Source organism: Akebia trifoliata, chromosome 4 (genome assembly GCF_017979445.1).
Source record: "Akebia trifoliata isolate Shusen 1 chromosome 4, ASM1797944v1, whole genome shotgun sequence".
Classification (NCBI taxonomy): Eukaryota; Viridiplantae; Streptophyta; class Magnoliopsida; order Ranunculales; family Lardizabalaceae; genus Akebia; species Akebia trifoliata.
In genome coordinates, this window is record NC_141378.1 from 40,691,548 (window position 1) to 40,707,462 (window position 15,915).

The 15,915-nt window shown below is 34.9% G+C and overlaps 1 protein-coding gene across 1 annotated transcript; it reads left to right on the top strand.

Moving 5' to 3' along the window:
• The first annotated feature begins 2,957 nt into the window (after window positions 1-2,957).
• LOC147404979 (14-3-3-like protein G-BOX factor 14 kappa) lies at window positions 2,958-15,864 on the top strand. Its single transcript, XM_086441102.1, has 4 exons — window positions 2,958-3,542; window positions 3,991-4,113; window positions 15,455-15,571; window positions 15,670-15,864. Exons 1-4 carry the CDS (start codon window positions 3,054-3,056, stop codon window positions 15,688-15,690), a joined length of 750 nt encoding a protein of 249 aa, XP_086297228.1. The 5' UTR covers window positions 2,958-3,053; the 3' UTR covers window positions 15,691-15,864.
• The last annotated feature ends 51 nt before the right edge of the window (window positions 15,865-15,915 follow it).

Here is a 15,915-nt window from a genome sequence, read left to right on the forward strand (position 1 = left end):
CACACCACAATAATGCCCATTGTGAAAAATAGGATCCACTATAAAATATAAGTAATAAGAAGGTATGTTTGATTGCTTTGATTTTCAATTTCCAACAACTTTGAAATCCGTGGAAAAATTAACATGAAAAAGTGGAGAAGGGTGGAAAGCTAAATTCTATGGTTTGATTCCAACAAGGATTTTTATTTTTATTTGTTTTTTTAATAAGAAGAAACTAGAAATAAAGATAGAGCGAGTCCCTATTTCTAAGAAGAATAATAATTAAAGAGAGGGAGGAAAATTAAGCGGGATTTTGAAATCACTAACACTGGATCTCGAGTAAACAACATCTGCAATTATGTGCGCACCTCCATGTTAGAAATGTAAGAATCGCAGTATATCCAATGTCACCTTCACATGACTCTATTGAAATCCATGCGGTTGAAGTGGGAAATCCAAATCCCTTTTTAGTTGGATTTTGATGTTTATGGTGGAAAATGGTTTTTCATGCAAATTGCTAATCAAATAGTGAAAAATATTGATATTTTAGGAAAAACAATTTTCCACTCGCAATCAAACACACCCTAAGCAAATTCATTTATTTATATAAAATATATAACATAATTTGCATAATTCCTCACATTTTATTAGTTGGCGCCTATCAAATCAGGATGTGGTTGATATAGATTGATTTGATACTTCATAGGTTTTGATCTTGGATCAAAACCATGTTTGGTCTATTTCTTTCTCTCCTTATGAATTATATGTCGTAACAAAAGATAATTTTTTTCTCAATCCCAATCGATTAGGTGCATTGTGTTAATTATTTTGAGTGGCATATTTGGAAAAGTCACGCTAAAGTGATTGTACAAACCAGTGTGTTAGATACTAAGCTGGTATGAAGGTGTGTATGGAACCTTAGATGCTTTCCTTGAATGACAGGGAGGTGTGCACAAAACCGTGGATACTTTTCACTTGTATTTCAAGGAAAGCATTTAGGGTTCCCTGCACACCTCTATGTTAGCTCACTATCCTACTTAGTCACTTTAACCTTTTCCTATTTGAAAATGCTCGATGATTACTAATTAATATCATTTTAGACCCCAAATAGCAAAGGTGGAAGATTACTCATAGAATTCTTCAAAATGAATATTTGGAAATTAACTAATCTCAAGGAAGCTCATGTGTTATTTTGTTGTAAATTTTGGTTCTGAGTTTTGGTTATGTGTTCTTGAAACAGATAGATTCTAAATAATGTAAAAGCGGGAAAAAATTGGAAGAACTTATCACTGATTGAGACATACAGAAGTCGATGTCATTAAAATCAAATTCGTGCCTCTTTAGGATCGTTTTCACAGTGCCAAAAGGCTCTGACAATTGATTTTCAAGATTCAACAGTCACATACTTGCTAATCATACACTCGAAATAACAAGTTTACAACGAACTCGATTAGTCTAGTATGAGCCGTGTGATTCATATAGAATAATAAAGAGAAGAAGAAGAATATGAGTGATCAAAAAGTTGTTTTCTGTGTGTTTCCATCTCTAGGACACAACCTCTCTTATAGAATTTGGGCTCAATGGTCTAAATGAGCCTAATAGTTTACTGGATTAATGATAAAAACGTGTGAACTTTAATTTGGTTTATTTCTAAACATTGAAGAACCCAACGATCTAAATCACATTATCTTAACGATTTGTTAGATCAATATTGAGATGAAAAGAAATAATGAATCTTTAAGTAAAAGGGACTAAACAAATTTCAGCAAAATGTTGGCCTTTCATGTGAGGCTTAAATTTGAGATTTGCTCCCTCCGCTTAAGTGTGCATCGCATGCACTAAGGTTTTGCATTCGGGTTGGCCCTAAACACAATAAGACTAAAGTCCCATGTGTGCACTTGACCCACTTTCTTTCTCATTCACATTTAAGTAAGTGAGATAGTAGGATCCTTTATTAGGTGAACATCACTCTTATAAATGTGGGACTAAAGTCTGAAAGTTATCTTTACAACTCTCAAGAGAAAAATAAATCAAAGAATTTTTTATTTTTCAACTATCACAAATAAATAAAAAAATATTCTTTTAATTAAGGTTTCATAAAAAATAGAAAAATCTCACGCCACTCACACTCGAGAGAAATAAGATGCCTTGAGTTCAACTGTTGCCCTCAACAAAACCCAATAAATAGTAGAAAATTATGAATTCTAGAACATCTTCCTCCCATCCTAGTCGTTCATGTCATGCTCACCTTAAATTAGAGAGTTGCTATTGCCACACCAACTTTTGTTAATAACATACTAATTCCTATGAAAATTAATCAAAGAATGACAGACAATTGGTGTGGCAATAACAACTCTCTTAAATAATTAGAAAACTCCTTATTAAAAAAAGAGAAATACTAAATGGATGCAGTTTTTGACGCCCGCCCTTAACGCCCTATGATGTGTGCCACAACCCAATAAGCATTTGACATGTGGCATAATGATATCAGCAATAGAAAGAGTTTCTCTGTCTAGTTTGCTGCTCACATATTTATTTTTTTAGATTTCAAATTTTTTAAAAAAAAAAATTGTTGGGCCCACATTGATTATCATATTGCTAATCCAACAACATAATCTTTTAAATTTCATGAAAATATTCACATTTAAAAAAAAAATTAAAAATATTATTTTTAAAACTTGATCCAAGGTGCTAAAATTGGACGATTATCCAACACTCAAATTTAAAAATAAAATTCAACCCTAAAAAATAACTATCTTTTTTTTTTTTTTAATTCATATAAATTTATCCTCTACAACTCCATTGCAAATTTCGCTTTTGAATGTCCCAAGGTGATCAAATCAGAAATATTGCTTTTTTTTTTAACCATGGGCAGGAGAGAGAAAGGGGCGTTGCTTTTTTTTTAACTTTCTCTCAAAGTTTTTACAGTAGTCAATATTTTGACTATTTTTTCAGAAAAAATACTAAAACAAAAGATAAAACTCAAATTCAAGTACGTCGGAATATAAGCCCTTCAACTTCAACTCTTCAGTCTTCGACGCTGCAACTCTCTCTCTCTCTCTCTCTCTTCTATAATGGCGACAGAAACCCTAACCAGAGACCAATACGTCTACCTGGCCAAGCTCGCAGAACAAGCCGAACGATACGAAGAGATGGTAAGTTTCATGGAGAAGCTCGTCGTTGGATCTTCTTCTGTAAGCGAACTCACAGTCGAAGAACGAAATCTCCTCTCGGTCGCCTATAAGAACGTAATCGGATCTCTTCGTGCAGCTTGGCGAATCGTCTCTTCGATTGAACAGAAGGAAGAAGGACGCAAGAACGAAGAACACGTTTTGTTGGTCAAAGATTACAGATCTAAGGTTGAATCAGAGCTTTCGCAAGTCTGCGCAGGAATCTTGAAACTTTTGGATTCTCATCTCATTCCTTCGGCTTCCGCTAGTGAATCCAAAGTGTTTTATCTCAAGATGAAGGGAGATTATCATCGGTATCTCGCAGAATTCAAGGTTGGAGTTGAGCGAAAAGAGGCAGCTGAAGATACCATGCTCGCTTACAAATCTGCACAGGTCTTGAGATTTTTTTTTCCGATTTTTATCTGATTTTTTAGGGTTAAATTGTTTGAGATTTTATCGGCGATGATTTTTCTATTTTCTCACCAGGTTACGAATGTGATCTCATTTGAAAATTTTGATATTTTTTTTTTGTGTGTGTGTGTGTGTGTGGATTTTTTTGGATTATTAGTGCCCCCCCTTCACATTTTTTAGCGTTAAATTGTGTGAGATTTCATTGGTAATGCTTTTCTATGTTCTGATCAGGTTCTAAATGAGATCGTATTTGAAAATTTTGATTTATGCTTTGTTTTTTTGGATTTATTAGTTTTTTTCCTTCTGATTTTTAGGGTTAAATTGTGCGAGATTTTATGGGTTATGTTTTTCTATGTTCTGATCTGGTTTTGAATGAGATCGTATTTGAAAATTTTAATTATGCTTTGGTTTTTGTTTTTGATTTTTGAAGGATGTTGCACTTGCTGATCTTGCTTCAACGCATCCTATAAGATTGGGTCTGGCTCTTAATTTCTCTGTGTTTTACTATGAAATACTCAATTCAGCGGAGAAAGCTTGTAGCATGGCGAAACAGGTTCGATTTATTCGATTCTACTGTATATGAACTCACTCCTTTGTGTATTTGATGTTCAATTATTTTAGTTGATTCCACTTTAGTTTATTGTTCTATTGGGAAGTGTTTTAGTATAGTCCGTGAGAAATACAGGGGACAGGATTTTATTTTATTCCATTCTAAGTCTGTGGAACGTGACTTGGATAATAAGGCAATTATTACGTTCATTTCTGTTAATTTATCTTTTTTTCCTTCATTGGAGTTAGATCAATGAATGAAGAAAGCTTGTTATAACTTGTAGCCCAATACATTTCATGAAAAGCTGTTGAGCTTCGAAAGTGAATGTGATCTGATGATCAAGTGGATATGGTTGAATCCTTAATTGAATTGGATTTGTGGGCTGTGGAGTTCGATAAGTGGGCAGCTTGTCAGTAGTTTTTATCTTCCTCAATCACCTGTTCATCATAGGAAATGATGTAGAAGAAATGAAAGTAGTTTGAAGAAGTCTTGTGGTTCAATTTAGGTAAAGCAGCTTGGAGAACTGAAATACTTTCTCAATCTGGATGGTGATCGAAGTAATTGTGGGATATTTCTTTGTCAACAGAAGTACACGAATAAGTTGCTGCTGTGATTTTGAATGGGTGATTGCAAATCGATTGTTATACCGGTGTAACCAAAATAGAAGGTTAGAATAGAGAAGGAAAAGTACTAGAAGAGTCAAACATGTATGGGCAGTCAGCGGGTAGTCTGATATACCTAAAACTGATATGACCTAACATATCTTGAGCATTAGTTGTCAATATTGATATATGCATAATCCAATGAAGCTACACATTGACATGGTTGTTGAATACTATGATATGTGAGAGGAATTTTCAAATAAGATAGTGGCATGTGTGTTGTGGATTATGTAGCGGACATGGGGACTCAGAGAGTGACCATAAGATATGCATTCAATTTGGTGTTAAGAGTTATTTCAGAAGAATTGTAAAAAGAGAATTGTTAAGTCTCATAATGAGAGTTTGGCATATATTTATATTAACTAATGTGTGGATGGACATAAATGCTCTTACACAGATATAAATAGAAAACTAGTAATAAACTACATTATTCCAATACTCTCCCTTAAGCTGGAGTAAATATATCAACTAAGTCCAGCTTGACAAGATGAGAGTTAGTTACAGAAGGACCAACAGACTTTGTAAGCATGTCAGCAAGTTGATCTGAAGAAGATACAAATACGACCTGAAGGACATCAGATTAAACTTTCTCTATGAGAAAGTGTACATCAACCTCTATATGCTTGATTTTTTCGTGGAGAACTAAGTAAAAAACAAGCATGATAGCAGATTTGTTGTCACAAAACAAAGTGGAAAAATCAGAGACAAGAAATCTCAGCTCCATCAGCAAAGATTGAAGCTAAATAAGCTTACACGTACCAATGGCCATAACACGATACTCAGCTTCAACAGAAGAATGGGAAATCACACTTTATTTCTTACTTTTTCACGATATTAGGTTACCACCATGGAAAGTACAAAAATCAGAGGTAGATTTCCTATCTGTAAGAAAACCAACATGATCAGCATCAATGAACTATGACTAAGGATCTCGTAAAGCCTCTGAAACAGATTGGAGAACTCGAATATAAGTAATGGCAACCAGGTAGGCATGATAAGGAGAGGATTCTTGATAGGAAACAAACTGGGCAATAAGATGATTAGTAACACACCACCGCTTACCTTTGCGAAGTGTAGTAGGTAAGTGAAAGTCAAAAATAGAAAGGAGTAAGAGCAGGGGTAAGAGTTGAGTATAAGGAGGAGGTTGGCAAGATTGGAGAGGGGTGAAGGCGACAAGAGTAAACTTTAAGTGTTGGTAAAATTGAAGAGAAGATCGAAAAAGACAACACTATACGAGAAAAAGCATAAGAAGAGTCCTGCAAAAGACAAGAGTCCTACAAAGAAGATGCGTGAAAGTAGGGAATATTTTTTAGAAAGGTGATAACCATAGAATGTATGACATAATGAGAAACAAGATCATAACACCAATAGTCCTTTGACATAGATGAGTAGTCTAAGAAGACACATCGAACAAAGTAATGAGGTGTGGTCCTGAATAAAGCAAGTGCATCCAAAAACTCTAGGTGTAATCGAAAAGAGGGTGCTATTAGGGCGAAGAACATGAGGCACCTGTCACCTTAAAGTGCGAACTCAGAACACGATTAAAAAAAATGTCGCAGTGAGAACCCCGCCATGTTCTAATATAACTTAGGAACATGCATGCTTCGAAGAAGATAGTAGACAAATGTTCATAAAGTGGTGGTTCTTGCGTTCCGCCACCCCGTTCTGCTAAGGAGTGTAGAGACAAGTTAACTGGTAGAGCATACCATGCTTATGAAGGTGAGAGCGAATCCCATCGCAAATATATTCACCTCTATTATCAGATTGAAAAGTTTTAACAGTGATGTACTAGGTCTGAATCATATTAAGAAAATTAACAAAAATAAGAACTTCAGACCGAGATTGCATCAAATAAACTCAAGTACAACGAGAATAGTCATCGATAAATGTAACATAATATCGATGACTAGTAAAGGCAGAACAGGGGAAGGCCCCCGTATATCAGAATGAACTAAATCAAACATAATATTAAATCGATGCATGCGAGGGATATATGAAGTACGTGTATGTTTGGAGAGCTCATACATAAAACACTGAAACTTATTCCCATTACAAGAATTTTTTTAAGAAAGAAATAAAGAATATAAGTGCTGAAAAATAGCATGTCCTAGGCGAGCATGCCACAAATATAAGGATTGAGAAGAAAAAATGACTCCCAGAAGAGGGTAGCACAGAGGCCGGAGTAGTAGTATGTGGAGATCCAAATAGGTACAACCCATCCCTCTCATTCCCCTTGTCAAAAATCTCCTCAAAGTTAGGTCCTGAAATGTATAGTGAGTAGGAAAAAAAATTACTGAGCAATTTAGAGATTTGGTAAGACTACTCACAAACAAAAGATTAAGAGATAGGTGAGGAATATGGAGCATAGTGTCAAGAGAAATACCAGATGATAAAGGGATGGTACCCTTGTTGTATATAGGTGTAAGGGACCCATCAGTAAGACAAACCTCCCTATGAATATGAGAAAAAATAGATGAAGTAAAATGTCCAGACTTACTGGTCATGTGATCAGAGGCACCAGAATCAATAACTCATGTCAAGGGAGCTTGATCAAACTGGGTGACATAAAAAGCAAAAGATATACCTGGAGGCATAGTAACTGAGGCCACAATTGAAGATGAGTGAGCATAAGCATGAATCTGATCATGAACAATAGTGGCAATCTAGGTTTGAAGCTGTTGTAAATCAATAGTGTCAGGAGAGATAATGGTGGGAGCAAGTGAGAAATCCATAGTGGCAGCACGGGGAGCAGAATTACCCAACGAAGGAGTGGTAGTAGAGCTCAACAAATGAGTATAGTGCGGAAAGTATTGGGCCTTCTCATGGTCTGTCTTCCCACAAGGACTCCAAATAAGACTATTCCATCGACCACGACTATGTCAGTCATGACAAGTATTAATTGTACCCAAAAATCATCCAAATTTGCCTCTACTTCCCAAATAGAATTTCATGAACCGAGATCAAGATTGATGAGGTGTCATAACTCTTAATAGCAATAATCAAATGTAAGAAGATTACAATTTTAGGGAAAAACGTGTAGGGTCAAATCGACATACACTTAGGGTGCGAGAACCAAGAGATTATTAGAAACTGTAGATAAGGAAGAAATCAAGGCAAGAAACTTGAACTCACACCAGCCTCAAAACAAAACACAAAAAATAGTGGAAGTCTTCCTCGAAGTCAAAGAGTAAATCATATAGCCGAAGATTTGGCTTGAAGGGAGGTCTGTTGCCAACCTAAATCCAATGTGCGATCATTAGATAGGTAGAAAACAACATTATTGACCATCAGCCCTATTGCAAATCAATAAAACAGTAGCCAGCAATCACAAGATCCCAAAACCGAAGTAGAAGAACCCAAGGAGGGGTGGATGGGTCCTCCAAGGCTTTGATACCAAGAAGAATTGTAAAAAGAGACTTGTCAAGTCTCATAATGAGAGCTTGGTAGATATTTATTATACTAATGTGTGAATGGACATGAATGCCCTTATATAGAAATAAATAGAAAACTAATAATAAACTATGTTATTCCAATAATTTCTTGGTGCTGCAAGGGGAAACCAATTGTCTTTGTATACTATAGAGGTAGAATATCACATATGAATGATGTAGACATATGAGAGTATGTGGTTAATGCAATTCAGGAAGTGTCTACTTCAAGACTCCAATTATGCATTTGGTTGTTTTGTGATGATGAAAGTGCAATTCAACTGGCAGTAATTGAGTGGTTTGTGCTAGGATGAAGCCAATGGAGCTTCACCACCATTTGTAGGGATTTTCGTGATTGGAATTAATTCATTTTTATAGTGAGTTTCATGATTGGAATTAGTTCATTATCATGAATGTTTCACTTCATAAGAAAAAAAAAACTCTCATGATTGATGTCACCTACAAATCAATCTTAGGGTGTAGTAAGATGAGGGGATTGTAAAAGTCAGACCCACGACACCTGTATATGATCTAGTATACATTACCTCCATTTCTTTGCCTTGCCCTCTTTTTACTGAAGAAAATGCAACCAAAAAAAGAAGTTAAAAAGATTTTTTTTATTTTTTTACAACTTACCCATAGGTGTAAGAAGCTGAATAATTCCGGAGTTCGAGATCCAATAGATTTTCTCTCCCTTTCCTTTTTTCTTCTCTTTTTTGGTTTTTCTACCCTCTTTTCGCTTTTCTTTGCAAAATTGAAAGAAATAAGCGGGGAGAAAGAGAGAGAGTAGGCTGGAAGACTAGAAAGAGTTGAGAGAGTGAAAGTTGCGTAAGAGAGATAAATAAGGGTTGGGGTGCTTTTTTTTTGTTTGCTTTTTCCACAACACCTTATCTCTCTCTCTCTCTCTCTCTCATATTTTTTTTTTTTTTGCTTTTTTACACCATGATAGGTTATAAACGTGAGGGGAGTAGGGCATGTGTGTTGGGTAGGTTGAAATAGTTGAGGGGAATAATGCATGGTGAGAAATGATGGAAATGGAGGAGATGAGTGTTGGTTGAATGTTTCAAAAGTGATGAGAGATATTGGTTGTGGGCTATAATTATAGGTGAGATGTGTTTGCAAGTCAAAAGGTATGTTGATAATTTTTTGAATTTTGTGGGCATTTTTAAATTTTTTTATGCTTTGGAGTTTTAACACGTGCTTACAGGAATTTCTAGTCCTTTTTTGTAGTTGGATTTGGCTAAAGAGGATTATTTAAGATCGGTCAAATTTTAGGGTTCACTTGGTTTGGGTATTTTTTGAAAGATTGTCAATTTGGCCTAATAATCTAAAAAAAATATTGTTATGACCTAAAATGATGATTTATCCTTTTCCAAGTGCATTTTATGGTCCCTTACTCCCTTCGCCATTTGCTGGAGTCTTTGGAAAGAAAGGAAGCCTCAATCAATAACATCATTGTGTCAATTAAATGTCTTATTTGGTGTAAAGCCTTTGAAGAGTTCAAATGTGTCTTTTTTTGGGACTTTATGGTTAGATGGGAGTGAAACTGTGGATTAACTTGATCCCGTTCGATTTTGTTCTGTGTTCTTTGTTGGTCACCTCAACCATTTTTTATTATTGAAATCTACTTTTACTAATAAAATAAAAATGATGATTTCTATTTTTTGGGTAGTTTTTTTTTTTTTGCATGTGTGAAAAGGGGATTTTGAGGCGTGCGCGTTCCCTTAGCAATTGATTTCGATTATTTTGCCTAAATTATCAAATTTTCTTGGATGAACATGCAATTTTTTAGGTTTCATGTTGTCTTCACCTAAATGAAGATTTTCTTAGTCACTATGCATGAGTTGTGGTCATTGGAGCATTTTTTTATGGGATACCATTTGGGGGGCATTTGTTCATTTTACCTAATTTGGGGGGTTTTGGGTACGCGAAGTATGATTTTCGATTCTATGCGTCAAGATGAAGTATGCGAGTTTAGTTATCCCTTTTTCCCTCAAAATTATCCATTTTTCTCATTTTCTCCCTTTTCCCTCCCTCTCTTCTTTTGGTTTTATTTTGTTCTTTCTAGGACTCTTTGGACTTCAAGCTCATATGTCAAGCGATTTTGGGGTCTCTATAGTGTGCTTAAGCATTGAAGGAAAAGCTGAACGTCTGGAACAAGGCATTTGGTATGGTGAATTTGAAGAAACAGTTATGTTGCTAGAAGTTGTAGTGTTGGATCGGGTAGATAAGGTTGATGTTTTGATGGTCAAAGAAAGGGTGAAAAAGGATGAATGTGAAGTTAGAGTTCCCAAAGGTGGTGGCCATGAAAAAAATTTGTTGGAAGGAAAAGTCAAGGGTGAAGTGACTGAAAGGAGATAAATATCAAATTCTTTCGCTGGATGGTAAATGCCCATCAGAAGTTGTGAAGCTTGAAATCATTGATTGTATTCTATAAGGGGAGGAAAACATTAAAGAAGGTGTGGTGTCATTGTATAAAGCACGTTACATGGAAAATTTCGCCTTTGTTGGATAATCTTGTCTTTTGATTGTATTAGGAAGGTCAACACATGTGGCTTGAGGAATCTTTTCAAAATTAGAACATCTCCCAAATCGTTTATGCTTTAGGTAACCCTTGGATTATATGGATTCTCAATGGCTTTCTTTAAAGCTTGTTGAGATACTTTGGAAGAAGACCTAATACTGGTGTTTAAAGACTTTCAAGAAGTTGGTTATCCTGATTACGACTCTAACAATTCCTTTGTAACTCTCATCCCTAGAAGTTTGGGATTGAAAATAGGGAATTTTAAAAACCAATAATAAATAATATTTGTTAAAAAGGTAATAAATGTTGTTTAATTGTAAAAACCAACATCGAACGACGGTCCAAGTGGCATTTTTGAAAAAGCCTCCAAGTGGCATATTTCAATATTTTAATGACAATATCCCTAAATTACCCCTCAATTATCCTTTTTTGTTTGAAAAACGCATGAGAAAAACTTTGGTCAAACATGCGTTTTTCATCAAAATGAAGAAAATTGCAATCCCACGGTCTTATAATCACATTGATTAGTTTTCAAAATTACAAAACTATCTGTTTTACTATGTAATCTTCAAAACCCTTTGATTAATATTACAAACCTTTAGTACATGTGCGTTTGCACATGCCACCTTCTAAAAAACAATTAATTAACAAATAATACAAAATTACATAAAAAATAAAATTTGAAAAAAAAAAAAAAAACTAACCTAACCACCATTGAAGATGCGCAAGATGATTGAAAGAGTGATGAGAAGGAGAGGAAATGAGGAGGAAATGGCGCAAGAGTGAGGAAAAGACTTTGAATCAGCCAACCTGTTTCAAGGTTTTGAAGGAACTCTTTGTTTAGCCTTAAAACATCTCCAACAGGTCTTTAAAACACCAAATATTAAAATATAATAAAATAATATATAATAATATAATATGAATAAAGTTATTAAAATTATCTATTAAGATAATATTAAAATATTATTATAACATATAATAACTGTAGTTTGCAATGCCTAAGGCACAATCATCCTCTTTTAAGGTTTAGGTGGCAAAGGAGGAAAGACAATAGAGTTAGAGGAGTATTATTGGAAAGAGGGGAGAAAAGGAAAGAATACAATTGGAGGGATATTATTGGAGAAGGGGTAGAAGAGAAAAAGGCAATAAAATTGAAGGGATATTCTTGAAAAGGGTATAAAGTTGAAATTGTTCCTTGAGGTATGCTTGAGATTGAGTTTGAACTACTCTTTATAGGGATAAACAGTAGGGGAAGACAACCGTTGTGTTTTATTATAAAGTTGGAGGGTTATTATTTAAAAGGTTAAAGGGAAAATCGATAATGTTGGAAGGGTATTCTTAGAAAAGAAAGATAAAAGAGAACTAGGAATAAAGTTGGAGGGGTATCATTAGAAAGGGAGAAGAGAAATGGTAGAGTTTTCCGCAAGATTTGTGGGGAGATTAAATCCCAACCCCTACTTATGTACAAGATAAACATTTGGAAGAGAACCTTTTGTGTTTTATTATATAGATATTAAATCATTGTTTTAGTATAATGATAAAATAAAATAATATATACAATATTATTATTATATTATTAAAACAATATATTAACAAACAACTAGGTGTCGTGCAAACACACATGTATCAAAGAAGGGCTTATTTGTAATTTAAAATATTAATTAAAGGGTTTTTGAAGATTACATTGTAAAAAAAAGGATATTTTTGTAATTTTGAAAACTAACCAACGTGATTATAGGACCGTGGGATTGTAATTTTCTGGATTTTTTTTAATGAAAAATGCCCATTTCATCGGCATTTTCTAAATATAAGGGATAGTTCATCGGGTAGTTTGAGGATATTTTGATTAAAATATTGAAACACGCCACTTGGAAAGACATTTTTAAAAAACGTCATTTGGACCGTTATTTGAGGTTATTTTCTACAACTAAACAAAATTTATTACTTTTTTTATATAAATATTATTATTATAGGATTTTTTTATTTTAAAAATCCCTTGAAAATATCTCTTATCTTTGTCTTATTAGATTGATTGGGGGTGCCATGCATAAGATAATATCGAAGTCTCTGGCGGGGGCTTAAAGAGGTCATCTTAGTCTTAATCGGACTAGAACAAAGAGCTTTTGCTAAAGGGTTGTAAATACTGGATGGAGTTTTGATTGCTAATGAATGTATCAATTCTAGGATCAAATGATCAGGGTTTATTGTGCTAAAGGTAACTTGGAGAAATAATGTGAGCACGTGATTTGGAACTTTTTGAGGTATGTAATGTGGAGGATGGGGGTCTGGTCTAGATGGATCGGTTGGATTTTGAAGTGTATCATCATCGTCGTTTTCTTTGTGCATGGGAATCCAATATGATTTTTGCGCAATTTTAGGGGCCCCATTATCCCCCTTTTTTTGTTCAATATGATTGTAGAGATCTTTGGTGCCCCAAGGGCCAAGGGTGTCTTATCTTTGGTTTGCCGACATTATGTTGATTTCTTTAATGTTTCCTTTGGGTAGGTTCCATTCTTTAAAGGTCTTTTTTATTAAGAGCCGAGAATAATGTTTATGATTTTGCAACCCCACCCCTCCCCATTATATGTTTATACACACACACATATATGTGCATGCGCGTGTGTGTGTTTTTTGGAAATGTCCTTAGGGTGTGAAGTGGACACTTCCCACCATCATTTCTAGGTCTACCTGTTGGTGTGTCCTACGAGAACAAACCTATCTGGGATCCTGTAATTGAGAGAATGAACAGGTGGTTAGGATCCTTGAAGACTAGGTTCTCTCCAAAGGGGGACATTATTAAAAGTATTTTTGTGGCATCCTGGTATATTTCTTACCTCTGTTTGCATAGCTTGGAGCTTTATTTAGGCAAGATGTTTTGTGATTTTTATGGAGTATAGAAATGGGAATGGCAAATTTTATCTTGTTAACTACAAGTTCATTTTCTATCGAAAAAGAAATGGAGGCTTAGGTTTGGAGAACCTCAAGCTCATGAATGATGCATTGTTGGGGAAGTGGTTGTCGAGATTTGTAGAGGTGCAATGTTAAAACCAAGTATCGGGACAATAAAGGTGAGAAAGCGGGGTCGATACATCTTATGGTTGTGTGATTCTTCCCAAGTTCTAAAGAAAGATTGCCTTGGCCGAGGGATAGTATGTGCTTTTAGGAAGATCAATAGTGTGGTGCTGACTCCCCCTTGATCGTTCAACTCCCTTCCTTATAATCCATATTCTTAAAAAAAAGTTTGTTGGAGGAGAATTTCAGGGTTCAACATGGGGATATGTCCAATTGGGATCTCAATTTTTGGAGGAGCCTCAATGGCTGGGAGGTGGATTCTGTGGCCTTATCAGTTGTCTAACATCTCATCTTATTTCCTCCCTAACAAAATATTGTTTGATCTGTTTTTTGATGTAATGGAGTTTTTTTACTATGAAATCTCTTTACCATTCTATGACTAAGGATTACTCTCTTTTGTTTTTCCCAGTTCTATCATTTGGGGTCATCTTGTTCCTTTCGAGGTTTCTTTTTCATTTGACTGAGTTCTTACTCCTGATCATGGTTTTAAAACTCAGTATTGTGTCTCGTTTCATCCCTCATGTTACAGAGTTGACTTATCTGAGTCATCTCATCTTGAGCAAGACAAACAGTTTCACTTGGTTTGTATTTTTAATTTTTTTATATCTAAAATAAGCTGCATTGGAAAATGCTTAGTCACAAGATCATATTCTTATTTAGATAGTAAATTTTTTAAATTATAAAAAAATTAGGTACTTATATAAAATAAAATAAAATTCAAAATCCCGGTTGACTTGACCTAGTTTTATTGGCTCAACTGATATTTTCTAAATATTGGACGAGTCAATGTGAAGGAGGATTCAAATTGAATATCCCGCTCGTTCAAGAACGATATCAAGATGACTTGAGCAAGTCCTTTGGGCCTCAAATGATATATTTGAAACCAAGCTGCCGACCACGTTATACCTAAAGACGTCATTGTGGTCAACATTTGTTTTATGTCTAAAAGCAGTAGCGAGACTGTAAACCACTTAATTCATTGCAAATTTGCATTTCTATGTTCATTTGGCTTTTTGAGATCTGTCTGTGCTCTACTTTATAATTGGCAGCAGTGTTGTTTCCTTGGCAAGAATATGATTCTTTGATTGTTAGCTTCTTTTACCATTTGTTGAGGATTATGAAACAAACTAATATCCTACTTCTAATCCAACTAACAAAAGCTATCTGACTACTGTCCACATACACCTTATCTTGCTGCCCCCCCCCCAACACACAGTTTGAAAGAATTCAACCTCAAATTTTTGGGAATTTTTTTTTATTTTGCAATCCAATTGCATATGAAGTCATCTTTGATGTCAATTTAAGGCCCTGCTCATTCACCTCTTTCAAGCTGTTCTTTCACCAACGTTTTTTGGTCAAAATTATTCTCATGGTCGAAGCCAATTGGTGGCAAGTTGGGTCATGTTTCTCGTGAGTGCCATGGACACAGACTAATTTGGTGAGGGTGAAGAGTCATGAAGAGTGAATTTCTTGACTCCAAAATCGGTATGTTTTTTTCGTAAAATATAAATAGTAGGACAACAATCGCGATTATTCATCAATGTGCAATAGTCTTTGAATCCTTTTTTTTTTTTTTGGGCTCCTGCTATTACAATTATATACATTTTATCAGAAACTTTAGTAAGTAAGCAGACATTTGATTTCTCTTCTAATGCCAGGCATTTGAGGAAGCCATTGCTGAGCTGGACACTTTAGGTGAAGAATCATACAAGGACAGCACTCTCATCATGCAACTTCTGAGGGACAATCTCACTCTTTGGACGTCTGATGTGCAGGTTGGTATTATATTACATACAGATTTAATGTTTCATAAGTCAAGTATCAAGTGAAAATAATTAGCTTTCTTCATTATTAACAAATGTGGTTTGTGCAGGACCAATTGGACGAGGCGTAGATGATATTGTAAGCCAATGTTTGTCATTCTTCTCTTGAGGGAGGTGGGCTTGAATGTCATTTGTGTTTTAATCTGGACTGAACAAATGTGCTCCTCACTGGGAGCACCAACCCTGTTGTTTCTAATATTTAATTAAATCTGGTTTAAAATTTGAAAGAAAAAAATATTTTCTAATGACAAGCTTGCCTTCTTGTTCCCCTCGACGGAAATCCAACTCAGATAAAA